A 27,543-nucleotide genomic window follows, 5' to 3' on the forward strand; every position below is an offset into this window, starting at 1 on the left:
GGCGGGGGGGGGGGGGGGGGGCGGGGGGGGGGGGGAGCCCAGGGCTGAGCAAACTAAGATTCAGCAAAGGGAGAGAGAGGATCCAGGGAAGCTTGGAGAAGTCGGCAATCACGCTGGGCCTTGAGACCTGGGTGAGGAAAATGGCCTTCTTTTTCCTTGACACGGCAAGTTGTCAGGTTTGGTGAATAAAAGTACAGAAGCCCGCACTGTGCATGGGACCTGTGTACCCTAGAAATACCACCGTTTCTCTGAAACCAACTGGAACAGGAATCCTGTATTTCATCCGGCAAACCTCAAGTTGGGGGGAAAAGACTTTCTTCAAACAACCTTTGGGTTGCGTGCGAGCTTATGACACATTCCTACATCTATTAAGTATTAGATGCGGCTCCAGGCAACTCTATCGTGAACGTTTGCAATCCAGGAGAGGCCGTCCCTTGGCTCCGTCACTGCGCAGTGACGTCAGTGTCTGCCCACCACGGGACGGTGGAAGAATCACACTGACTTTAGTGAGCACGAGCATCATACATTGCCCTGTTAAAACCCCGGAGCAGAAAGTCGTTAAGATGACAAGAGCATCTGCTCGCCACCCTCTCCCACTCAGAGGCCCTTAGCTCCTGTCACTGTTTCTTCTGGCAGGTCCCCGTGTTTCTGGAAAAAATAGACTCCACTGCTATGTCTTTTCTTGGTGACAATCTCTATGATCCGCTGCCTCCCTGCTCTGTGTTTAAAGATGGTAATAAGTTTACTTAGAAGAAATTGGCTGGAGGTGGGGGTGGGGGTGGGGGTGGGGGTGGGGGTGGGAGGTGGCCTTTGAAAACATGACCCACGTGATTCCCGGTGATCCCGGCTGCAAAGTGTGACTTTAAATTAGCGCTCGGGTTCACCTGAGGATGCGGGAACCCTCCTCCGCCCGCACAGGTTCCAGGGAGGGCTGTGTGTTCAGTTCCTCAGGTTGCCGCTCAGCTTTCACGTGTTTGTGGAGTCCCTGCTTTGTTAGAGGAGTTTGTGGGTGCCCCACCCTTCCCTCCTAATAGTCCTCGGGCCAATTTGGGGGTGGAATTTTTGATCTGTGAAAATTGGGGGTCGGGGCAGGGCGGCATCTCTGGGGTGGAAAAAAACATGAACAAAAACCAGCAGGAGGAGAAGGGCGGGGCTGGGTTGATAGGGGTGTTGTTTGGCTGAGAGAGATGAGGTGGGCACGCCATTGGCAGTCAAGCAAGGCCTCTCTTGTCCAGGTGAGAAGTTTGTGCTTTGCCAGGTGGAGGCGGTGGGGAGCCACGGTCACAGCTGGAAGATGTGCAGGTGGAATTCAGGCACATGGAGGGCGAGAAAGGGGAACAGGGGAGGAGGAGGAGGGAAAGGAGGAAGATAAGGATGAGGAGGAGGAGGAGGAGAAGGTATATAAAGGGGAGAAGGAGGCAAGTCCCTGAAGGGGGCCAGAGCACGGAGGCAAGAGGCGGCCTGAGGCATGGTGAGTGACATCTTTGGCCTGGGTGGTGCAGTGGGAATGACAAGGCATCACTGTGACATGCCAGGCATCCTCGTCTTGCCAAAGTACAGTCTCCCGTGAGATGCCACATGCTGACAGACAGGCCTCCCCTGACCCCAGGATGGGAGAGTGCACATAGCGCAGAGCAGAGCGTTGGCAGAGGAACGCCGGAAAGTGGAAGGGCATCTTCGAGCTTCTCAGGAGCAGCCTTTGTTGTTAGGGAATTATTCACTTGTTTTTTCCGTTATAGCTCGAGGAGTTGCGTTTGTGAATATGATGCACAAAGAAGTCAGAGAGCTGAAAGCTGAATCTGACGTTTCACGTTTTACGCCCATCCTGTGAAGTGTGCGGGGCTGGAAACGCTGGCATTTCAGGGGCACACGTGGGGAGAGGGTTAGCTCTCAGTGCCCAGCACCTTGGGTGCTGGACTTCATCTCTCAACACCAGCATCTCCCGTCAGTCTAAGAGGATTGTATGGAACAACGGAAGCTGACATCTCTAGCGTGCTCGCCGAGGGCTGGGCAGGCTGGCTAGCAGAGAGTCATGCTCATTTCAGCGGCTGGGGCCAGGTCAACTTGCATAGAATACTTTCCACCGATCTACTGTGTTTTCCTGAACTGGGAAAGGACACCCAATCTCTCTGAGAGATTTCCTTTTATAACCTCCACTGTCCAGTGCAATGCTCTGTACTCCTTTTGCAGGCCTGGTAAAAGACCTGGCCGCTTAATGTAGCATTAAGGCCTGTTCATGTCTTTATACATTAATGCTAGGGATGCCACCTGGGCATGCAGGGTTGTGACCAGGAGCTGCAGGTTTGCAATGACCTCATGGGGGTTGCATCATGCTCTATGCCAGGGGTCCTCAAACTACGGCCCGCGGGCCACATGCAAATACAAATATTGTATTTGTTCCCGTCTTGTTTTTTTTACTTCAAAATAAGATATGTGCAGTGTGCATAGGAATTTGTTCATAGTTTTTTTTTTTTAACTATAGTCCAGCCCTCCAACGGTCTGAGGGACAGTGAACTGGCCCCCTGTTTAAAAAGTTTGAGGACCCCTGCTATGCTCTGTCCCTTCCTATTTGGGTGGCTTTGGGCAAGGGTCTTCAACGTCTTGAGTCTCTGTGCCCTCCTCTCTCGAATGCCAGTCGCATTTGCTGCCTACAGTTGTTCTGGGGATTAGGTTTAGGTCTGACCTCTATGGCACTTAGCCCAGAGCTGGCACTTTAGTAGCATTGTTTATTACTGTTTTTAATCATGTTCTACATGATGAATGCAAATGGATTAGGATCAGTTCCGTGAGACCTTGAATAAGTCACTGGAACACTCAGAAACTCATTTTCCACATCTATAAAGTGAGTATTAAAATGCTTTGTCCACCCCTGGCCAGTGTGGTCCAGTTGGTTGGAGTGTCTTCCCGCACACGAAAAGGCGGTGGGTTGGATTCCTGGTCAGAGCACATACCCAGGTTGTGGGTTCGATCCCCGGTCAGGGTGTGTGAGGAGGTGGCTTCAATGTTTTACTCTCACATTGGTGTTTTTATCTCACTCTCCTTCTCTCTAAAATCAATAAAAATAAAATTTTAAAAATTGCTTTGCTTTGTCTATTTTTTGTAAGGATAGACATTTGTTGTAAGGATTGTATGAAGACTGTATGAAGAACTTTGAAAAGTGGGTACCACTTCTTGAGTGCTTATAATGCACTATGCATGTTGCTAAGGGTATGAAGTCACTCATAGGGAGTGGTTACTAGAGGCTTAATCCCTGCTCTTTGTCTGGGGGAAAGGGACTATTTTCCTAATGCTGCGGCCACACTGACCCTCCTCGTCATCTGTCCTGTTAGACTGGAGTCAGGGAGGCCATGGACTTGGTTGTCCTTTCAGCCCCATCTCTTCCAACGGCCCTTAGGGGGACTCATCCTGTGTGTTGAATGAATGAGAGGACAAATGGGTGAATGATGTAGAGGAGCAAACGCGGGCTGCCAGGAGATGCGGAGGCCACGGTGAAATCAACGGGGTGTGGGCTCCAATTGCGGCCTCAGAGCCTTATCACCACTCACCAGGGGCTGGGGTGGACCCGACCAGACCCAGTGAATTCCATTCATTTAAAACCTGACATTTTAAACCGGTGCCCCCGCCGCAGCCGGGTCTATAGGTCTCAGAGCAGAGGAATGTCGTCCTGGAGGGGCAATCAGGGCAGCTTCCCGGAGGAGGCGCCCTCGGGGGGCTAAAGAGGCGGGTGCGTTGGGACTGGCGTCGCTACCACAGCCCAGGGCTCGTCCACGGCCGTAGCCACAGCGCCCGGCACACGCACGTGGAGCAGAAGCTCATCGCCGACGGGCTCCACGGAAAGACCAAGGCAGCGCTCCGCCCCGGCCGCTGCCGCCAGGGCTCCGCGCCCCTCCGGCCCTGCTCCGCGGCCAGCGCGCAGGCGCGGGGGAGGGCGCGCGGGGAGGGGGGGCGGGGGGCGCGCGCGGGTGACGTCACTCTGTGCCGACCGGCCCGGGTGTCGCGCACTGATCGCGTCGCGATGGAGTCCAGGGCGGGTGAGGGTCCTGTCCCCGAGGCTGGCCGAGGCCTGGGGACTTCGGAGGGAGGGGAGTGGGCGGGGAGGGGCCGTGGGAGAGACGGAGGGTCACGCGGAAAGGGCTGGGGTCGAGCCCGGGCGGAACACCGCGATCACGGGCTCGGAGGGCGGAGGGCTCCCTGCGGCTGGAGCGGTGTCGCTCAGCTCCGCACACTCATCGCCGCTGCTCGCGAGAGATCCGCCCTCCCTGTCACCCCCGCTTACAGCGCGGGAAACTGAGGCTCGCGGCTGCGGCAGGGGCAGGACGACACCAGTTTTACCGACACGCTGGGCACGTGGTCATCGTCTTCCTAGCAGATGCGTTGTGAGGCCTCGGGTGGCCCCGGCGCTGGGGAGGCTCGGCCCAGGGTCCCCGGGCTGTGCTGATTGGGTGCAGGATTGCCTGGCAGAGATCACGTAGGGCTCATGGTGCGCCCGGGTCCTGCCATGCCTGCGCGTGCGGCAGGAAACCTGCACAGCGAACCGCTGCTGGTAACCCAGTGGGGTGAGAAAAAAGGCCTTTGGAGACGCTGCCATGTGCCAGGACCGAGCTCAGAGCCAGAGGGAGAAAGAAGAGTGAAACCCAGGGTGACCTGACCCGCAGCTACAGCACAGGGTCGGGCATGTCACACATTAATATATGTCGCCTCTTATTATTCTGACCATTTCCTCTGTTTTCATAACGTTCCAAGGGCAGGGACGTGCCCTTTTATTCTCTGCCTCCCTCCCAATTAGCCCATTGCCTTCTAAATGGGAGTCACTCAGATGTTTGTGATGAATCGACTCTCCAGGGCCGGCCCCAATGCCTGCATTTCTTGTGTTCCACACAGTCCGTATCCTGTTAGGGATATTGTAGGGCTTCTGGGTTGTTAGTGAAAGTGATCATGTAATAGCCTTACGATAGTTGTGTTAAAATTTGGGATTATATTGAGTTTACTCTGTCGTTGGACTTCAATGATTTGTCATGGGTGTCGGACTTATCACTAACCCTGATTTTATGATGGAGCGATCAGAAGGCCTAGATCCTGGTCTGGCCTGTAGAGAGTGGAGGGTGCGTGAAGCAGGCATGGGAGAGGCCCTGGGGTGCATGCGCCGTGGAATTCCTTGCAACTGTTTAATCAGACACCCTTGTTATGATAGGTGTTTCCAAACAGGACATTCGGGAGCAGATCTGGGACTACATGGAATCACAAAATATAGCTGACTTTCCCCGGCCTGTCCATCATAGGATTCCCAACTTTAAGGTACTGAAGTATCCCCAGAGCATTCAAAAGGGAAACGGGGTGTTCCTAAATGAATAGCATTAGTAATACAGTTACCATCCTGTTTCATGGTGTGAAATTCGAACCACCAGGCGGGGTGTTTCTGTGTTTTGGGACGTCCCTTCACGCTCAGGGCCCCTTGCCTTTCTGCGCAGGGTGGGTTGGTTGGTTGTCTTGTCGACGTGGTGCTCAGTCGACCGTTTACTATTTGATGCAGAATGAAATGTCTATCCTGGTCGAACGCATGTTATTGTGGTGCCTTTTTACAAAATTGGTTCCCCAAGGATAGAAAGGGTGATGCGCTCTGAGATGTCAGCCCACTGCTGGCACCTTTGGAAGGAGGAAGGCTTCACCAGGCCCTGATGAGGCTGGGCCTCAAGCTCCCAGCGTTCAGAATAGAAGACAATCAGAGGTGTCTCTGTGATAGTATTAATAGAAACTAGTGTGCCTGAAAAAGGCAACATGCACAGCCCTAATGTTTGGCATACATGTTTGCCAAGAGAAAAAGAAAGCGCTTGTTGAAAATACACTGCTCTGTCGGCCTGAAGGACGTGGCCCATGTGCTTCAATGCCATCACCCCCCATTTGGGCTGGACATTCTCTCCCCAGCCCCGCTCCCAAGAAGCAGGCCCAGCCCTTGCCCGGTCCTTAGCTGAGCTGGTTCCGAGGCCATCCTGTTCTTCTGGAAAACTGTTCTTTTGGATGGTCTTGTTGCTACTTTGTTTTGTTTTAGTGCTTGTTTCTCCAGGGAGAGAGGTGTACGTGAAGTGCAGGGAACGGATGAAAAGTGCACAGAATCAGTGATGATCTTTCAGGAGGAAATCAGCCAGGAGAGGGAGGGGGTTCCGGGCCAGTGCTCTAACCTGGATTCATACGCTCTGTCCTGGTTTAGGGAGTGGTTCGCAGGTGTGTTCCTTTTGTGAAAATTCATTAAGCTTACACATGATTTGTACCCTTGGGGGGAGTGTGTTTTATTTCAGTAACAAATTGGGGCTTAGCCAGCTTTCTCAGCCCCTCTCTACCCTGACTGCTGTCTTAGATGTTTCTCTGTGTGACTCTTAATCCTGTCTCACGCTCGATGAGTGCTTCCGCCGGTCAGGGAGGGATGCTGGAGCAGGTGCTCGGGCTGTAGTTGCCCTCTCAGTAACATGCCGTTGCCTTTAACACAGGGCGCTTCGCGGGCCGCTGAGCACTTCCCACGCTTGGAGGCGTTCAAAATGGCCAGGACCATTAAAGTCAACCCTGATGCTCCCCAGAAAAACGCTCGCTTCTTCGTCCTCGACGTAAGTGCAACTCTGTCTGCTTGCCTACCCAGGGCTCTTACCTGGCTTGCCAAAGCATCAAAGACCTCGGAGTTTTTGCCAGAACGCAGGAAGTTAAAGTGGACCCCGACAAGCCGCTGGAAGGCGTTCGGCTGCTGGCACTGCAGGTAATCCCACTGCCCTGCACGGAGCCCTGGCCCTGACGGGAAGGCGCTCGCCAGGTGGCTGGTAAATGCTGCAGTCCTGTACTCAGAGGCTAGCTCTTCTAGTCCCTCCCACGCAGAACATGCCCTGGAGTTGTTTTTCCAGGAACAGTCCAGAAGTCTTTCACTTGCTCAGCAGTCAGTCAGTCGGGAGTCCTGGATGTTTCCTGAATTCAAAGATAAAAGACGTGCAAGATGATGACCTTGAGGCATTCTCAGTTCTGATGTGCTTCATCAGAAGGGAAAGATTACAATATGTTTATTCTTTCTGCTACCTTTGTAACATTGCAGTTCTTTGAAATGGGATAACCCATGAGTCAGGAATCTGGTGGGTCCCCAAAATATTATATATATTAAAAATATATTAGAACAGTGTTTAACAATATAGGCCCCCTTTCAAGAAAAAAAAAAATTCTCCAGGGTTGCTTTAAATTATTATAATTCAATCAATGTAAACATAAAACTTGGTATAAATGTTAATGCTCATAGCTCTTATGCAATGATAAAATGAACATAAGCATATAAATTAAGTGCAAACAAAACTTTAAAAGCAATAACATTCAGATAACCACTAATTTTATGAATGGGTGATGTTTTGCTGAACAAATTGCTGCTGATAATTGTGGTGCTGAGAGCCGCGGGGCAGGGTCTTTGGAATTCTGCCTCACCCTCCCTCGCCTCGTGTGGTGACTCGGTGGGTTCTCCTGCGCCTCCGGAGAAGCCTTGGTTCTGCAGGGCACCTTCCATCCCACGTGGTGGAAGGAGTACCAGAAAGTAATTTTACCAGGATGGGGAGAGTGTAGGGATCCTGCTCTGGTTCTTTCAACTCTCCGGTGTAGGAAGTGATTCTGACTTCTGTTTGCGGTTCCGCCCCAAGAGGCCTCAGGTGTAGGCTCTTCTGGAAGCATTCTTCCTTGCCAGTCTTGTTTTCTCGGTCAGCAAAGCACTTTAATGAACTAGAGGTGGTATAGCAGCAGCAGTGAAGGATCCACAGGATATATGAAACCCATTTCTATTTAAACATTTTCCCATGTTCGTTTAATCCTGCTGACAACCCTGTAGGAGAAAGCTCTCTTCCCATATGACATTGAAGAAACCAGACACAGAGAGGTCACGTGTCTTGACCAAGTCACGTGTCAGGAATGGTGGAGACTGGATGGGACACTGAGTCCTCATGTCACTTTATTTATTCAGGGGAAATAAATAGCCAAGCTGTATTTCAGGCTCTGCCAGGCATAGGGACGTAGTGGTGAAAAGCACACAATGTCACCTATAGTCCTTATGCTCTAGGGCTACAAGTTCATCAGTGGTTTCGTGTAGTGGATTAACAGTCATGTAGGAAGCAGATAAAACTGCAGGTTCCCAGTCCCACCTGAGTGAAAGCAGGGATGGTGCTGCACACGCCGCAGACCACACCTGGCTTCCCCGGCCCAACCCCAGGCCTTGAATTGGTTTGTGCTTGAGAACCATTGGCCTTGGCTGCGTTTGCCAACACTCACTGCAGGTCAGTACCCTCCTGAGAGCTTTGAAGATGTCTGTCACCAAAGTCAGGTTCTGAGTCAGAGGCCCTGAGTGGGTCTGGAGATGCTATCGTATATCTAGGATTGAGATCTGCTGAGCTATGGTGAGCAGCTTCCAGAAAAGAGGGAGGAACCGGAATCAACCTTCAGTGTAGCAGAGTCATCTGGAGACGGCAAATACCAGGAACCCAACACGAGTTAGCACTCAAAAGGAGGATGGTATGTGGTCATTCTTGTAGGATATACTCTTCTTTGTGGTTGAAAAGTGTTTATTTAAGTAAGCCAGACTGATTTCAGAGGTCTTTTATTGGTCTCAGTCTGGCTTCTGCACAAAAACTCAGGCACACTATTTTTTACACAAAAGATTTTATAAATGTTATGACTGCCTGTGGCCCTCCTCTGTGTGCCCACAGAGATGCCCGTGGGCAGTGGTTCTCCCGACTGACCAGGTGGGCTGTTAAAGCAGGTTGCTGGGCCGGCTTCCAATCATTTCTAGCAAGTGCCCAGGGGTTTCTGTGGCTGCTGCCCAGGGCACCCGCTCTGAGAAGCCCTGTGTCCTCTGGCACTCACAATCTGAGACTAAATACAGTCAAACCTCGTTTCTCCAGCGGCTCCCATGTTGACCAATTTGGTTCACAGAAAAAAATATCTCAGTTGTCAACCAAAACTTCATTTTTCAACCTGACAGCCCTTTCATGCTGATACCTCAGCAAGACAAAAAGTGTCTCTTAGACAATAAACAAAGGAGAGAAGGCTTTTGTTGCTGGTGTTTAGCACAATTTTAAAACATAAAGAGGCCATTGAGAGTGCTGATGTTGCTCAGGGTGTGAAAGTGCTCACAACACCACAGTCACAGGCAACTGAATAGGTGGAAAAACTGTTGTTGATTGAATCCATGAAAGGCAGTTAGTCCAGGAGAGCCTGTTGGGGGCAGTGATACATGAGAAATTCATTTAAGGTTAGCAGGGGGTGGTTTGATAAATTTAAGGAAGAAAGTATTTACAGATTAAACAGTGCATTAGACATGTACTGTTTAAAAGAAAGGCAAAAACGGAATCATTTGAGTCTGCAGTGGATTAATTCAATTTACATTATTTCTAATGGGGAACATGATTTAGTTTTCGAACAAATCGCTCCTCGAACAGCCAAGTTAGAGAGCCGAGGTTCCACTGTAGGAGATAAGGGCTGTTGACACAGATGAATATATAATATTGATTCTATCAAGTGCTGACCTTTTAGATTGTGATTTATTGAACAGCAAATAAGTGCTTGATGGCATAACATTGTTAATGTAGCTGTAGCGACTAGTTTAGAATTAAAACAGCAGCTATTTAATACTTAATGCTGAGAACAGGGAACATGGGAAAGTTATGGTTGGAAATTTTGTAAGAACAGACCTTTGTTTGGATTTGTGTTGTCATTTTTTACATGTCACAATTTTCATTGGCAAGTGAAATAGAATTAGCCGTTTAACAAATGCCCTGTGAAAGGCTGGGTAAAGTAGTGTCTCTAAATAAAATTAACCCTCACGCTTTTATTTATTTGTTTGCAAACAAGTAATTTCCTTGGCACACACCAAGAAATTGCAGATAATAGTAACTTGTTTCACTCCTGAAATGTTAAAAACATATGCAAGAAAGTTCCTGTTTCATTTTGTAATTTATCGATTGTTTTTCTTTTGAAAGAGCAAAAAAACATTGTTGGTTCCAACACCGAGACTGAGAACAGGGTTATTTAATAGGATCACACCACCCCCTGGGGCAACTAAAGACATCCTGAGAAAATGTGCCACCTCCCAGGTAAGTGTTTCAGCTGCAGCTTCTGCTCAGTTAGGATAGCCTATCATTCACCACAACGCTGGAAATTTATTTCTATCAAAGTCAAATGAACAGAGATGTTAAAAGTATTCAGCACCTGCCATTAAGGGGCCAGGTAGAAACACTATGAATACCTGGGTTCTGTTTTTGTAACTTGGTTTCTGTTTCGCACCAAGCTGGCAAATTATAAATTCTGTTAAGAAAGAAAAGGAAAAACATAGTACATACCTGGTACTCTGGCGCCCTCTAGTGCTAATCTGTGATGTTTAGTGGTCTATAGATTTTTATCAAAGGGCATGAGAGCAATTGGGGACACAGGATGGAATTTCCAAAATATGTTCAATTGGAATGACTCACCAGTTGAAAATTAATTATTGCTTATATATATATGTATGTATATAAAAAATGCATACACACTCTGAATAGTTATAAAGGCAGTATTTATTAAAATTCATTTCATTTTTTAAATGTAATAAAATCTACAGACATAGTGTGTATACATTTGGGAGGGAAACCCTATATATGTATATGTGTATACATGGGTATGTATATAAGAGGATATATATGTGTGTGTGTGTGTGTGTGTGTGTGTGTGTGTATGTATATCAGTGATTCCCAAAGTGGGCGCTACCGCCCCCCAGTGGGCGCTGCAGCGATGGGGGGGGGGCGGTGATGGCCATAGGTGCATTTGGGGGTGATGAGTAACTGCTATTAAAATTTAAAAAAAATTAATTTCCAGGGGCTGAGTAATATTTTTTCTGGACAGGGGGCGGTAGGCCAAATAAGTTTGGGAACCACTGATGTATATTTTTGATATTATATGTAAGATTTTCTTGAATGCCTCACCATGTAATAAAACCAAAGTGTGTAATTATTACATTAGTGTGTGTTACAATGGAATTTGTCTTGTAGTTTACAGATAAAGAAATAGAATTTGGTGGTTTTTCAGACTCCTAGAGTAGACCCAGGTAATTTGATTCTTACTTTACTGGAATAAAAAATAGGGCATCAAGATATTCCTTTCTTACAGGGATTTTCCACTTAAGTCTAATGTGTAAAAATTGAATGCTTTATTGATATTTATTGATAACCTGTTGTATTCCAAAAATAGAATTTGATGAGGCTTACAATAGTACTTAATAATAAAGTAAAATAATAGAATATGTGTGGGGAAAGGAGCAAAGGGAAGATAAGGATAGAAGAATAAGAGGCAGCAGTGGTTCAGGTTGCTGCTCAAAACTGCAAGCCCTGTGACCCTCTGCCTTTGGCAACCTGGGCTGCAGATTTGAACCCACGTTTCTTGGAGCGACAGGGGATGTGATCCGTGTAGATCAGTGGTTCCCAAACTTATTTGGCCTACCGCCCCCTTTCCAGAAAAAATATTACTGAGCCCCTGGAAATTAATTTTTTTAAAATTTTAATAGCAGTTACTCATCGCCCCCAAATGCACCTATGGCCATCACCGCCCCCCTGGATAGCTGCAGCGCCCACCGGGGGGCGGTAGCACCCACTTTGGGAATCACTGGTGTAGATCATAGGCTCACGACAGTAACAGAGTCTTTTCCTGGGATCGAGGTCCAGGTCGGTGCTGCTATAGTGGTCTGTCACCCGAAACAGCATCCCTCTCCCCTCCGAAAAGGGACCACCACTCTGCTTACTGCCCGTAGTTCCCCGTGAAGTGCCGGCTCTGGCTGGTCCCACACACGCACTCCTGAAAGCATAATGGCCCATGAGGAGGCCAGACCCGTTCTCATGGCTGAGCTTTAATAAGGACTGAACAGCAGGGTTTGGGCGTTTTTATAGCGTGAGATACTGGATCCAAATCAGAGATCCAGAGTCATGAGCTGCAAAAAGAATTTCATGTACTTTATGGCATAGGGAAAGTGGTGAAGTGCGGAGACACAGGCCACGTCTGCACGCAGATGCAGATTTTAGTGCGATCTTTATTTTGTTTGCCAAAGCTCAGTGGCAGGAATACTGCCACAGTGCACATCTACTCTAGGAGACTCCGAGGGCGCCTTGTTTCTTGGAAGGTGAGTCTCTGAGTTTGTCCTCACCACCTCAGCCACCATCACGCCCCAGTCATCTGTGTCTGTCGTCCTTGTCGTTGTATTTGCTCAGACACAGGAGTGTTCTGGTAACCACCCCACGGGCAGGCAGAAAAGTGTGTTACATGATAAGTCCGTCTACTCCTGTCTGGCGAGGCTTAGCAGGTGAGGCTGGCTGAGTGAGGGAAGAGGAATTGTAACAGACAGAGTTACAACCCAGGAACTCCACACAGCTGTCTGCTCACTACGGCTGCCCGACACTGAGCCCATTAACACTGAGTTGGGGACAAGGGCTGTGGACATGAGATGCCTGTCTCCATGGCCACTGTGAGAGTGAGGAAAACAGGCTTTCCCGCGGTGGGAACACCTAGGCTGTTGACTAGTTTGACTGTTGGAAGTCCCCCAAACTTATCTCGTGTACTGATACTGTGTGTGGCTTGTCATATAGCTGTAGACAGGGGACAGGGGCCAATACCACACCCAGTGATTCGCTTCTGCCAGGTACTTTGCCGAACATCGTTCCGATCTGGTTTCCTAGATTAACTGTAGCCCTTGTTATCAGAATCACGGCCTATCAGCTTCCCTATTCGTTAAATACGGGCCTCCACTAGTTAGTACACATGGGAGTATTTTCGGTGCATTTTGGTTGAATAAGTAATATTTCAGAAGTGAGTATGCTATACACGAAGGTCATGGCCTCCAGCCTTTCTTGCTGCATTAATGTGGCCACGTCTTATGTGCCAAATACTGTACCTCCGTGTTAGCATTTCATCGTAACACCAGCCCGACAAGCCTGGGTGGTGTCCCCGTCTTAAAGATGAGGAAACTGAAGCCCAGAGAGCTTCCTCCTGCTGAGGTCACAGGGCAGAGGGGTCTGGACCAAGTTCTGAGAGACTCCTGCGCCAGCCTTTGTTCTGATCACGGGGTGGGGAAATGATTTGCTAAAAATCATGAAGTTAATATCCTCTCCATTTGTGCTGTCAGTTCCTCTTGGCATCTTTTCTGGGAAGACATTGTGGTAAATTATCCCAAAATGGTTTTCCTGAAATTCATTTCTGCCACGCAGGGCGTGAGGGACTACAGTGTTCCCGTGGGCTTGGACGCCAGGGTCCTCGTGGACTTAGTGGTGGTGGGCTCCGTGGCCGTTTCCGAAAAAGGTAAGATTACAAACAGAAACTCCAGTACGACTACTTGGCCTGCAGCTTGCTTTCCACTGGCTCTGCTCAGCTTCTGGGCGCCGACGGTAAGGAATTTCAGCCTCTGGTCGAATGCCTGGCTTCCAAAACCAGTGCATCCATCGTTCATTTTGAAGAGTTAACTCCGTCCCTCCCACTCAACACTTTTACAGTATTTTCACTCTTCTCAACAGGAAAAATAAAGTGAGATAGTCCCTTCAGATGGTGAAAGGTTTCCCTCTGTTCTTAAGTTAACTGGCACCAGAGCTGAGTTTATTTGCAGTGTGTCAGTAATAGCTGGTCTTGGAGAGCCTCCAGTGAGTGGGAGACCTTAACTGCTGCACCTTGTGTTTGTTATGGAGCAGCAGCGCCCTGGACAAGACGGGCCCCGCGCCTGCTGCGAGGCCTGGTGCTTCGCGGTGCGGGCAGGTGAGCAGCGTGGCGCCTGCGCTGCCTGGCACCCTCAGGCGTGGGCCCCTGTGCTTCCGAGGGACCTCTTCCCCCTGCACTGCTCTGCCCCAGCCCAGCCTGATGCTCTTTGAAAACAATCTGCTGGTTCTTGGGTGGAGTCAGTGGTTCCCAGTGTGATTTGGGTCCCACTAGGAAAGTGTTCTCTCTCCTCTCATCCCCAAAACTCTTTGTGTTGTTTTTGTTTGTTTGTTTTTATTTAAATATGTCTTTATTGATTTTAGAGAGGAAGGGAGAGGGAAAGAGATAGAAACATCAATGATGAGAGAGAATCCTTGCTTGGTTGCCTCCTGCACACCCCACACCAGGGATCGAGCCCACAACCTGGGCATATGACCAGGAATCAAACTGTGACCTCCTGGTTCATAGGTCGACGCTCAAACACTGAGCCATGCCAGCTGGGCACCCAAAACTCTCTCTTTGAAATTAATTGGCCAAGGCCAAGTTCTGTTTTCAAGAGAGGTTTTCAGTAAATAGTTGGTGAGAGATGCTCCAAGTCAATCATTGAGCTTGGTGTTTTTTTGTTTTTTTGTGTTTTTTTTTTAATATATTTTATTGATTTTTTACAGAGAGGAAGGGAGAGAGATAGAGAGTCAGAAACATCGATGAGAGAGAAACATCGATCAGCCGCCTCCTGCACATCTCCCACTGGGGATGTGCCCACAACCAAGGTACATGCCCTTGACCGGAATCGAACCCGGGACCTCTCAGTCCGCAGGCCGACGCTCTATCCACTGAGCCAAACCGGTTTCGGCATGCTTGGTGTTTTTAATGCTGGTCTGCAGTATCTTCACCTTCAGTTTACTTACTGTCTTTTCCCAGCTCTCTGAGCTAATATGTGAGATGTTTTGCTTTTCTTGTGCACAGTTACAGATACTTTATCCTGTGCACATGAGCACACCTTTCCTGCATGCCTACCAGGAGCCAGGCCAGCAGGGTGTTCTCTGCCCGGGGCCCACAGTGAGTGGGAGGAGCCGACAGCAGCCGAATTGCAGGACCATGTGCTTGGCATCAGATGGGAGTTAGGACGGGCAGCAGCAGGGTCAGAGGAGGGGCCTGTGGGCCTCGAGCAGGGCATCACCTCAGAAGTGACACCACGGCTAGCCCTTGCATGCCAGTTGTTTCCGAGGCAGGTGGAACGAGAGGAGAGGTGGCAGGTTTTCGGAGCAGGCCCTTTGCAGTTGGGGCCGGCTTTCCTGAGGCCTTGAGGCCAGTGACAGGATTTGGACTGTACTGATCTGGCAATGGAAAGTGAGCAAACATTTCTTCTTTCAAAGATTATCGGAGGTTTCCTTTTTTAGCTTCGGATGTGTGAAGAAGCATATGTTTTGTAAATCTCACCATCCAGATAACTACCTGCTTAAAGCAACAAAACCACCTGCATGTGTTTGGGAAATTTGAACAGCACAGAAAGCGTCACCCCCGCAGCTCCTTCCTTTTCCCAAACCCTGCTGCTGGCAGTTCCTGTGTCAGTGTAGACACCCGCACTGCCTGAGACACAGGTGTCTCATGTGCTCTGCGTGGGTTGTGTGTTCATCCTGTGTCTGTGTCACAGGGCGGCGGCAGCACTTGCAGAGCTTGGTGCCATGTGGGTGATGTGTCTCCAAGGCCTTTGCTGGCAGCACAGCCGGGCTGACCTGTTAATCGCCTTGGCTGACGGACATTTCGTTTTCTTCAGGGTTTGGCTTTGTTTCTTCCCACAGATGGCACTAGAGTGAGGTGTCATCATGTCATATGGCCTACGTGGGCCTTTGGGGACTGTCCATGGGAGAGGAATTGCTGAACAGGATTTTAAATCCTGAGGGATGTTGTCAGATTACCCACCAGAAAGGCTGCCCACCTCCCACCCCCAGCACTATGCCTTGCCTCTCTTCCCACCCCCTTGTTAATCACTAGAATCATCCAACTTTAATTATTTGCCCATCTGATGGTATTTCATGTGCCTTATTAAAAATATACATATTTTATTGATTTTTTACAGAGAGGAAGGGAGAGAGATAGAGAGTCAGAAACATCGATGAGAGAGAAACATCGATCAGCTGCCTCCTGCACATCTCCTACTGGGGATGTGCCCGCAACCCAGGTACATGCCCTTGACCGGAATCGAACCTGGGACCTTTCAGTCCACAGGCCGACGCTCTATCCACTGAGCCAAACTGGTTTCGGCTTTTATTGATTTTTTTACAGAGAGGAAGGGAGAGGGTTAGAGAGTTAGAAACATCAATGAAAAACATCGATCAGCTGCCTCCTGCACACCCCCCACTGGGGATGTGCCCTCAACCAAGGTACATGCCCTTGACTGGAATCGAACCTGAGACCTTTCAGTCCGCAGGCCGACCCTCTATCCACTGAGCCAACCTGGTCAGGGCTTCATGTGCCTTTCAATTTGCATCAGTTACGAGTGAAATTGAACATTCTCGTATGTGTGCTATTCATCTGCCCATCTCTTTCTGTGGACGGTTCATATCCTTTGCTATTTTTCTATTGAATTGTCTTTCTCTTATTTCTTTGCCTGCACTGTTGAAGGCTTTTAATTGTAAAAGTAGTATGATCAGATCTGAATTTCAGATGCACGAGTAATGATGCTTACACTCTCGGTGGTGAGGCTGATGTGAAGTAGAAATCAGAATTTCTGTACTGTCATGGGCTGCTACTCAGAGGAATGTGTTGGCTCAATTTGGGAGCCAGAGGCATGTTACTGCTTACTGTCCTGCTGCGTTCTTTCCTCCTGTAGCCTCAGATAATAATCCCTTTGTTACGCTACCATTTACGAATTAGCAGAAATAGCACTAGTACTGCTTACACCACCCTCCCTCAGGAGCTGTAGGGGTGATAGGGTAGCTATGCCATTTTAAATTGCATATCCTTGATTTTAGAGCTTTTATTTTCCTTTCAAGGGAAGGAGACGAAAAAGATTTTGCCTTTAGTAGGAAGTTATTCTTAGTCCTTTTAAAAACAACTCTTTCACCCTAACCGGTTTGGCTCAGTGGATAGAGCGTCAGCCTGCAGACTCAAGGGTCCCAGGTTCGATTCTGGTCAAGGGCATGTACCTTGGTTGCGGGCACATCCCCAGTAGGGAGTGTGCAGGAGGCAGCTGATCGATGTTTTTAACTCTCTATCCCTCTCCCTTCCTCTCTGTAAAAAATTAATAAAATATATTAAAAAAAAACAACAACTCTTTCATTGTTTTTAAATGGAGTCCTGCTAGCATAAAGCTCACATAAATGCAAGCTCAGTTTCCTTTTGTAGCATGTTTAAAAGGTTTGACGTTCACTTCGTTGTGTGTTAACGACTGTACATATTCAGTGTTGTTACTCCTCTTTGATTCCTCTTTAAGTTCATTCTCAATGGGCCGCCTACGGAGTTACTGTGGAAGGCCAGGGATATGGGGACCACGTTTCTCCCTTCATTGTCACGTAATGAAAAGTTTACTCCTGAGTGATTCCCCGGACCTTACTCAGATGTTGATTCTCTGCGTTGTCTCTTAGGCTGGAGAATTGGGAAGGGAGAAGGTTATGCTGACCTTGAATATGCCATGATGGTGTCGATGGGAGCAGTCAGCCAGGGGACGCCAGTGGTCACCATCGTCCACGACTGCCAGGTGCTTCCTGTGGCTGACAGAGCCACACCGTGCACCTCTGAGAGAGGGGGACGCGGGGAGGGAGGGGTCGGTGGGGAGAGGCAGAACAGTCTCTGCCTTCACTCCGCGCTGTGTCATGAGTGGCATTGCTCAGCCGGGGCTGGACCTGTTTAGTGATGGGGCAGCACTCAGCGTGTTACCGTCAGCTCCTTGACCCACTTCTGTTTGCCCAGGTCGTCGACATACCTGAAGCGCTCCTTGAGGATCACGACCTCACAGTGGACTACATTCTCACTCCAACCAGAGTCATCACCACGGGGTGTGAGCGCCCAAAGCCAACAGGAATCACGTGGTCTAAGGTGGGTCAGCACGTGGCAGCGAGGGCAGCCACAGTCTCCCGTGGCCTGCGCTGGCCCCAGCTTGGAGGCATCTCTCTTTCCCTGGGTCCTCCCTCTGGCGTGGCAGCTGTCCCCAGGCCTGCAGTGGCATACGTTAGAGTTACCGTGAGCTTTTCAACAATTCAGCTCCTGATCACGGTCTCTAGGCATGGACCTAAGAATTACTTTGCAAACCCGTGGGGTTCTGATTAGCAGCCGGTTCAAGGTCTCCTTCCACAAGACATCTAGCTACAGGCAGCAGGAATTACAATCAGATCCACCAGCAGGGCTAGCGACTAGGATTCGTTTGCCAACTGGTTTATAGCATTATACTCAGAGGTACTGTAATTAGAAAGCTAGTGGGCGCTCCGAGGCATGGATGGCATCTGGGGAAGACAGCCCATGTCCGGGCTTATCCTCCTCTGAGCATGCTTCCTCTACAGTGGTTCTCAACCTTCCTAATGCCATGGCCCTTTAATACAGTTCCTCATGCTGTGGTGACCCCCAATTTCATTGTTACAAATTGAACATAATTAAAGAATAGTGATTAATCACAAAAACAATATGTAATTATATATGTGTTTTCCGATGGTCTTAGGCGACCCCTGTGAAAGAGTCGTTCGACCCCCAATTGGGTCGCGACCCACAGGTTGAGAACCGCTGCTCTAGAACCTTTTCACCCTGAGCATTTGGAGGGACCTCAGAGCATTGTCATCAGTGATAAGCTCTAGCCTCACCCAGAGGAGTTGTATTTCCATTAGAAATACTCATGGCATTTCTGTTCCTCTTTGCCAGCAGCGGCTCAGACCTGCCCTGGCATTTTAGAACGAGGGGGATTTTAAAGATCGCCCATCCTCGTCTCCTTACCTCTGGGTCAGGAAAGTGAGGGTCAGAAGGAAAGCAGCGTATCCAAAATCGTAAAGCCAGTGAGTGGCCGAGTATGACTGGAACCCAGCTCTTCCTTTTGGGTTGGCAGCAGATGCCTGCAGTGTCAGATTCCTGATTTATATTGGACTTAACATGTGTTTGTAGGGACAGGTTTTTAATGTAATCATTAAAGAGAACATAAGTGACTGATATCTGTGTGCTCCAGTGAAGCGTGATTGCAGCATATAAAAGAAAACCAAAATTGCTTTTTACTATTTTTTTAGTTACACAAGGGTGGAAATATTTTTTTATGTTTGATTAACAAGCAACATCTTTCATTGCACATGGCAAGTTAACAAAATGTAACAAATGTTCCTAATTGCCAGCCAGGAAAAACAGTAGCACTGCCGTGGGTCTGTCCCAAGTGTGACGTGCAGCCGTAGGTTGGCTCACAGAGGCCTTTCTGTCCGCCGTGGGGAGCAGTCACCCGAGCCGTCCGCATAGAACACAGAACGGCAGGCAGCTGGCAGGAGCCACCTTGCGGGCCGGTGAGGGGGGTGGGAGGGGTTCCGTTTAGAATTTGTGGGGGAGTGTGGAAGACTACACTGACGTTAGCTTGTCATTCCTTTTACCCAATAAACATCTTGCTCTTGAAGCAAGCAATTTTACGTAAAAGCACGCATTTGTGCATTCCAGTTTCTAAAGGCCCTTTGCACGTGCCTGTGCGAGGGTGCTGTAGACTTCCCGCTAGTGTGTGCTGTGGGTTAAAGCATTTCATTATTTTCTAGCTGGTTGCAGGTGGCACAGTGCTGGCCCTAGGGTGTGTGCAGCAGGATGTGTTTTTGCTTCACGTGACATGTTCTACAATGAATTTCTGCCGCCCGAGTGTAGAGCCTTGCCCTGAGAACACTTACTTCTGCCTGAGGGAGCTCTGTGGTTCCACCGGGCAAAACCCACAGAAGTTACAGCATGCGAGGGGTGGTCACCCTCTCCTGGCCCAGACGGCAGGGGCTGCTGAGGCTTGTGGTTCCTGCTGCTGCTGCTTGCGGTGGACTAACATTTAGCGCTTCCATATATCCATATAGGCAGACTTTTCCTCTGATTGTAATTGCAGTTGTTGGTCATCCTTTCTAAACACCAGATCTAGTACCTTAAGAATCTAATTATGACTAGTTTAAGTCAGCTTTTAAATATTCGGAAAGAACACAGGAATCTGAACTCCTTAGGAAGGTAGAGCAGGGACATGGGAAGGCGTCGGATTGGCTGGACTTAGATAATCTTTGGGATTTTTTTGGGACCCAGAGCCTCTAGGTCTGTGAGTTTAATCACCTTTTGATGAATCAGTTCAAAAGAATTTTGGAGGGACAGTGGGCAAAAGTTCCTGTCGATTAGAAAAGAGTAGTCACATCCTGTGGAGATCCCATGGCACAGACATGATTTTTTTCCTTTGTGTCTGAACAATGGGCAACATTAGAAGGAGCAAGCCTGTCTGCACCATCTTTCCATGGCAGCTGAGTCTGTGTGCCATTCTGAAGACCCGAAAGGACGAGTGCTGCTCGCAGAGGCTTCTCTAAGTGACTGATAGCGCGTGCTTCAGTGGAGCGTGATATTAGCATATAAAAGAAAATCAAGCCCTAGCCTAGCCGGTTTGGCTTAGTGGATAAAGCATTGGCCTGTGGACTGAAGGGTCCCAGGTTCGATTCCGGCGGGGGGCACATGCCAGGTTGCAGGCTCGATCCCCACTGCGGGGCGCGCAGGAGGCAGCCAATCGATGATTCTCTCTCATCATTGATGTTTCTATCTCTCCCTTCCTTTCTGAAATCAATACAAAAAATATTTAAAAAAAGAAAAATGAAAAACCAATACATTTTTTTTAAAAAAGAAAATCAAATTTTCTTTGCCGGGGAGCAAGGCTGGTGTCCACTTGGAGAGGGCTCTGACCCACAGAGGGCTTTGCCGAGGTGGGAGTGTTACTTAGACCAGGTACTAAATGAAGTCTGCAAGAAGGCGCTAGGCTATTCTTAGGTGCTTGTGTTTCTGTAAATCTTACTCTAATTCACTGATTTTTAACCTGAGGCCTGTACACTTCTTGTGGTTTGGAAGTCCATGAACAGACATTGTGGACTTGTACACAGAATTGTGGGAGAGTCCCAGGGAGGGAACCCCAACTTCTCTCAAAGGTTCCTGCCTAGGATAAGAACCACTGCTCTAGCCGAAACCGGTTTGGCTCAGTGGATAGAGCGTCGGCCTGCGGACTGAAAGGTCCCAGGTTCGATTCCGGTCAAGGGCATGTACCTGGGTTGCGGGCACATCCCCAGTGGGAGATGTGCAGGAGGCAGCTGATCGATGTTTCTCTCTCATCGATGTTTCTAACTCTCTATCTCTCTCCCTTTCTCTCTGTAAAAAATCAATAAAATATATTTAAAAAAAAAAAAAAAAAAAGAACCACTGCTCTAAGTTACATATGGTTCTGAATATAACGAGAACACTGATGCTAGTGAGACTATTTTTGTCCTGGGATAGCTCAGTTGGTTAGAGTGTCATTCCGACAGGCCAAGGGAGCAGGTTTGATCCCCGTTCAGGGCACATACAAGAATCAACAATGAATGCATGGATAAGTGGAACAACAAATCAATTCTCTCTCTCTCTCTCTCTCTCTCTCTCTCTCCCTCTCTCTCTTCCCCCCTCCCCCATCCCCTTTTCTCTCTCTCTAAAATCAATACATACAATTTTTTAAAAAAACTATTTATTTTTGTAGAAAAATTGCACCTGTCTCCTCATGGGCTGATCTGTACTCTGACATGCCCACATCTGGGGGAAGCCGGTGCCTGGGCACTGCTTGCCTCTTTGTAACTAATCACTTACAAGCTTCATGCCCAAAAGAAGGACAGAAAGCATCACTAAAGAATGAGGGTTGCTCCGGCTGGTGTGCTCAGTGGATAGAGCATCAGCCTGAGCACGGAAGGGTCTCAGGTTCGATTCCTGGTCAAGGCACATACATACCTGGGTTGCAGTTTGTTCCCTGGCCTGGGTCAGGGGTCGTACAGGAGGCAACCACTCACTGTGTCTCTCACATCAATGTCTCTCTCCCCCCTCCCTCCCTCCCTCCCTTCCACTCTCTAAAAATCAATGGAAAAGATATCCTCAGGTGAGGGTTAACAACAACAAAAGAATGAGGATTGTGAAAAGGACTAAAGAGTGTTTTTCTGTTCCTCTTCTGCCTCCTGATTCCTCTGATAATATGAGACCAATTCTGCCCCGGCTCAGTGGTCCAGGCTCAGCCAGACCCGCGGGCAGCCCCCGTGTCCCTGCCCCAGCAGGACAGAGCTAGCGGTCTCCACACTGCAGGCCCATAGAGGCAGTTCCAGCCTGTTCAGGCGGCTCCGGGATTGAGCCTCATTTACTGGGACACCTGCCTTTCCTGTGTTGTAGGTTTCAGGAATTATATGTTGATCGATTAGGCCAAAAAGCCAAAGATGTCCTTCGTATAGAAGTCCTGTCCTTTGAGGCTTCAGTGTGTGTGTGTGTAGTATTATTGTAGACTCATTGCTGGAGCTGTTCTATTTCAGATTTGCCTTGTTTCCACGTTGTCAGTGACACATTTCTCTGAGAAATGCTCCTTCAGTGGAGGGTGGGGAGCAGGAGGAGGGGATCCCTGTGGCCTATTACAGACCTCATCCTGCCCAATGGCATAGTCAGGGGGAGGGGACAGGTATGGAGGCAAAAAAACCATTATCCTGGGGAGCCAGCAGGGGACATGCCATTTGTGACCCTGTGACCCTCATACTCGTGACCTCAGCTGCCCCCTCTGTGCTGGAGGCCTTTGGTTCTCTGCTTCCTGGGCCTCTGGGAGAACAGAGAAAGCTGCCCGTTCTTGCCAGCTGCTGTGGCATGCCCTCAGCCAGGGGCTCAGAGCTGCTGAGTAAGGGAGTGGGGGCCCACATCACAGGGCTCGTGGCTTACCGTGCAGATAGAGACGCTGCCGAGAGCACGTGTGGCAGAGGCCCCTGTGGGATTCTCATCTCCTCCCTCCTGACCAAGTCTGGTCCCTTTTGGACACCCTGAGTAGGTGGAACTGCTTTACTTTTTCAGATCAGCTGTGCAATGATGGGAAGAATCCCAATACTCAGAAGCCTTCGCTCCCGAGAGAAGCAGGCCGGGGGAGACGTCACGCTTAAGAATGAGCACCCACACCTAGAAGCCCACAGCCAGCACGCAGCTCCGCCAGGCGCTGTAAGGAGACCCGGGGACCCAGCCCAGCCGGAGGCAGGCTCCCCGCAGGGGGAGGATGTGCCTTCCGACACTGTTTACGTGGGGAACCTCCCCCGGGACACGCGAGTGAGTGAGCTGAAGAGAGCCCTGCGAGAACGGGGCGCAGCCCCACTGCGGCTCACCTGGCAGGGCCCACAGCACAGGGCCTTCCTCCATTTCCAGGACCCAGCCTCGGCCCAGCAGGCCCTCTCCTGCTTACAGGGCTTACACCTGGGTGCCAACACCCTGAAGGTGGCGCTGGCCCGGCAGCAGAGGGCCAGTGACCCGGCAGGTGGCCATGCTAGAGAGCCACACCCAGACCATTGACCGTCGGTGACAACCTGACCTCCAGAGGCCCGCATGGTAGGGTGCAGCCCAATTGTTGCTACACGAGCTGCTTTGACCAGGTTCGTTCTTTCTAGGAAGTCACAGCCTCAGGCCCTGCCTCCTGGTGATCTCCTGATGAGGAGGGAAGTTGACCAATACACTTCCTACTCTCCGGAGGCTGAGCGCCCCATGGATTCAGTTCTGTTTATCATGGTCCTCAGCCCACTGGATGGTATAACCGTGCTGGTTCTCTGGAGAGACCGCAGTTGGAGGGTTTAGGGGACCAATGAGCAATAAGCGAGTGGGAGTAAGAGGTGACAGTGGATTAGAAGAGTCTGAGGCCCCGGCAGGGACCAGACACAGGAGCACTCATGCCCCAGGACCCTGCCCGGCACTGCTGGAGGGAAAGCTGCATTCAAATCGCAGAAGCCAGGTACCTCCGCCTCCTGGGTACAAGCCGCTTGTCTCAACTCAGTCCTGGTGTCGGAAATGGAGAGCTGGTGCGACATGGACCCTTGGTGGAGCCGTCTCCCCTCTGTCCTCGCCTTACCTTTCCAGCCCTCCTCCTCCCCCTGGGCTTTGCTCTGCCCCAGCCAGCGGCCACGCACACAGCAGGAAGCGCTGGCTCGTAGGAGACAGTGGTTTTAGAAACTGAGTCATGCAGGCCGGTATCACAGGCAGAGTCCGCAAGTGCTCTCGCACTCCCATTTGCCCAATGCCCATGTTCTCCGAGTTCCTCTACTTCCTTGTTCCTAAAAAACAAGCTGGATTTTGGCTGAACTATGCTTTCTAAACAGAAGCACTTTTGCAATTGATCCTGGGCACAACGTCAAAATAAGCATTTAAGTGTAGGTTTTATTTTTTCAAATGTACACGCATTGGAAATTTTATTTTTTCACCAGGGGGCCTTACTGTGTATTTTAAGTACATTATTATGCCTCAAGAGGCCAGGCCTTGCACGAACTTTCAAGAAAATATTCTTAAGGTACTCAGTCTCCCTTGGAAAAAACATTTCCTTTTTGGTTTTACAATGAAAATACTGTGGAGACTTCGGAAAGAAAATCTATCCAAATAGACAGATATTTCTCTAAGAAAATCTATCCAAATAGGTATTTCTCTAGCAAAATGGGACTATTCAGGAACAACAAAGAATTGTAATTTGGGACATAGGATCTAGAGGCAAACCGTGTGAAAGTCTTGAGAAACAAAGGAGAGGAATGCTCTTTTATGGACTTGGGAGGAGCTGTTGTAAAGGAAGAGCCCATTGGAGGAAACTGAAAGATGGAAGTGTAGTGACTTTTCATTGGCTGAGCTGTTACTAGGCCAGAAGGAATCCTTCCTCCTGCTGAGGCAGCAAGTAGAACCATGCCATGGGAGATGTGGGGTGGGTCCCTCCTGTTGGGGTCAGTAGTGTGCATAGAGTGGCACGTTTGAAAGAACTCTCTTCCAGCTCTGGACTCCACTTTGAACGAGGTTTCACCATCCTTAGATTTGTTCATTAAATGCAGACTCCTTTTTCAAGCTGTCATGAATAAAATGAGAGTAGACAAATATCTTAAAATGGACCAGGACCTTCCCTGCCTTGGGACCTCTGGGCTTCCTCTCTCTTGGCCTGAATGCTGTCCACCCTCGTCTGCAGGGCTGGTTTTGTTTTGTCACTAGGCGTTCAGCAGGGATGTCAGAGGTCGACTCTGGCCACCCAACCCAGAGTAGCGAGCTGATCATCCTAACTCCTCACTGTTTCCTTTTGTTTAGTTTTTCTTTTTTCCCAGAATACCTCTTGTATTTGTCATGTTCTTGGTTGGATTTGTTGACGTTTTCACTGTTGACTAGCACTCCAGAACAGGAAATGTGTCACTGCCCATCTTTTTCACTCCTGCTATACCCTGGCTGCGAACAAGTCCTGGCAAATACATAGCAGCTCGGGAAACTAACATGTGGATGGATTCACCCAAGCCAGAGAGGGAAAGGAGAGCATGATGATACCGCCTGAAGCCCTGTGTCCAGTTGTGCATACGCCAGCCTGCCGTGGACGGTGTTACACTCATCAATAGTGGTCCCTCTTGGGTAAGCCAGGTCGCTTGGGTATTCTGTCGCTCACAGCCAGAATAATCCAGATTAATGATAAACAGATCTGAATGAGTTTCATCGTGTTTATATTTGTGGGAAGTAGTATAAGGAAAACTAAAGACCATGTGCCTGAAATATAAGTCCCCCAAACGTAGCAGCGTGGACCCACCTTTTACCCCTCCGTCTTGCCTCGGGCAGGCCTGGACAGTCTTCCTCAGAGCCGCCAGGAAGAGCACTCAGATTGCAGGACAAGTGCTTAGGGACCCAGCTTTTTGTTCCCAAGACTCGAGTACTTGTCGGAATCATAATTATATAATTTACATGACGATAATGAGGTTGAAGAATGGAAAATGATCACTTGATAACATGCTGAGAAATAAAGACATAAGGGTTGCTGTCTTGATTTGTGGGTCCCCTCCTGTATTTTCCTAAATGGTGGTGAGCTCTGCCACTGGATTTGCCTCGTGCCAAATCTGCAGCTGCACAGTTTCCAGAAACTCACAGTGAGTGCTGGCCCCTGAGAGCCCAGAAGCGCAGGTTCCACTGTGGTCTCTGCTCGGTTCCTGTGCTGCGCACTAGTCATGTGGCTTATGTGTGTTTCCGCTGCTTCGTCTTTAGGACAAACCCTTTGGCGTCTGTAACGCCTGACCTGTTCTCACAGTCTGTGTTTCTTTGGAGCTTCACTGGTCTCCATCACTTAGATTTTTTCCTGTTTATAAAAGTAAACATAGCCATTGTGGGAATTTTGGAATATCAGAAGTGTAAAGGGGTATCACCCATCACCCCACCATTCAAGCAGCCTTCATTGATATCACCTTTTATTTATTTTCAGTCTTTCTTCTCTGCAGTTTTAAAACAGCTAGGATTAGCAATGTGAGCTTCAGAAACAAATACTTGGTGTGGGCATTAGTTTTGCCAGTGTTAGGTACGCTGTGCCACGGCAGTCACTTAGCTCAGCACTCTATTTGCTCATCTATAGATGGTCATAGGTCTGTGAAGGCTAGATGAGATAATGCCTCAAAAATGTACGGTCTGCACGTAGCAAGTGCTCATGATTGTGTGCTTTGGGCGGGGGGGTGGGGGGGGTGGCATATGGTTCAGCCAACCAGAGACCCCCTCGATCACCTCTCAGACTGGGAAGAGCAGCTCCAATGCAGCAGAACTCAGGACTAACCTGAGGTCCTGTCTCACGTCCTTGCATTGAGAGCAAGAGTCTGAGGCAGCAGCAGCAGGCCCGGGCCTGAGGGGTATCAGTGATGGTAGTGATGGCCATTTCCCAGGTGACAAAAGTTGTCACGGATGCTGAGACCTGGTGGCCGTGGGCGGGGGTGACCACAGCACTGAGCTTGCTGGAGGGCATGTTTATGAAGACGAGAAGCAGCCATTTCTGCTCCAGAGGGGCTCCTGGCTATGGAGTTTACTCCAGACAGAAGAAGGCACAAGGGTCCGGGTTCGATTCTGATCAAAGGCATGTGCCTTGGTTGCAGGGTCGATCCCTAGCCCTGGTCAGGGTGTGTGTAGGAGGCAACCAATTGGTGTGTCTCTCTCTCTGTCTCTCCCCCTCCCTTCCACTCTCTCAAAATCAATGGAAAAAATATCCTTGGGTGAGGATTAACACCCTCGGTAAGCCGTGGCCGGCTCCTCCCAGCCCTCAGATGGCTGGGCCATTGAACTGGAACAGTCCCTTCTGTTGAGATCTGAGAGAAAGTGGGATGGCTTACAGGTGGAAAAGCAGCACCTACAGAGAACCCACTGGCCAGTTTCTAGGAAATACACAGTCTGAATACAGTTGAATAAAGAGAGAACAGATCAACATGGGGCCGTTCAGAGACTCAAAGTGAAAGGGTCTGACACAGATGTGAAGTAAGAGCATTTATGAAAAAGATTGACTCCAGGCAACAAGTGGATTTCAGGCAACACCTGCTCTGTACTGAAAAGTATGAGAAAACAGTTTCCACTTTTCTATGAAAAAATTGTGTCAGTGTTTTACCTTCTCTGTGCTGATCTCGAAGTACACAGGAATCCTGAGCTCTGATATCAAAGACCCTGTGGGCTAGATCACGTTCAGAAGAGAGCTTGCTGAAAATAGGAAGGGAAAGCGTTGAGCAGGATAGGTAAAGATGTTTTTTAAAAATAAAAATGTGTGAATTTACATTTATATTAGACGTGGTGTGGAGGAGAGAAGACAGCAAGAAGGTGAGAAAACTGGAGAAGACAGTGGCAAAGCTGCAGCTGACACAGGGAGGGCAAGACCCACCCACATTC

At 49.2% G+C, this 27,543-nt stretch overlaps 1 protein-coding gene across 2 annotated transcripts; it reads left to right on the plus strand.

The window, feature by feature from the left end:
* The first annotated feature begins 4,015 nt into the window (after positions 1 to 4,015).
* On the plus strand, positions 4,016 to 26,314 carry MTHFSD (methenyltetrahydrofolate synthetase domain containing). Of its 2 annotated transcripts, none has more exons than XM_070397934.1 (8): positions 4,016 to 4,031; positions 5,192 to 5,295; positions 6,629 to 6,742; positions 9,984 to 10,097; positions 13,230 to 13,320; positions 17,295 to 17,407; positions 17,620 to 17,745; positions 22,723 to 26,314. In XM_070397934.1, the coding sequence occupies exons 1-8, from the start codon at positions 4,016 to 4,018 to the stop codon at positions 23,206 to 23,208; spliced, it is 1,164 nt and encodes a 387-aa protein (XP_070254035.1). In that variant the 3' UTR covers positions 23,209 to 26,314. The 2 variants fall into 2 exon arrangements, with proteins under 2 accessions (XP_070254035.1, XP_070254036.1); XM_070397935.1 differs by lacking the exon at positions 4,016 to 4,031 and adding an exon at positions 4,622 to 4,667.
* The last annotated feature ends 1,229 nt before the right edge of the window (positions 26,315 to 27,543 follow it).

The sequence above is a fragment of the Myotis yumanensis genome, unplaced genomic scaffold, assembly GCF_028538775.1.
Source record: "Myotis yumanensis isolate MYYU_CA2020_CCGP unplaced genomic scaffold, mMyoYum1.0.hap1 SCAF_18, whole genome shotgun sequence".
NCBI classification, from domain to species: domain Eukaryota; kingdom Metazoa; phylum Chordata; class Mammalia; order Chiroptera; family Vespertilionidae; genus Myotis; species Myotis yumanensis.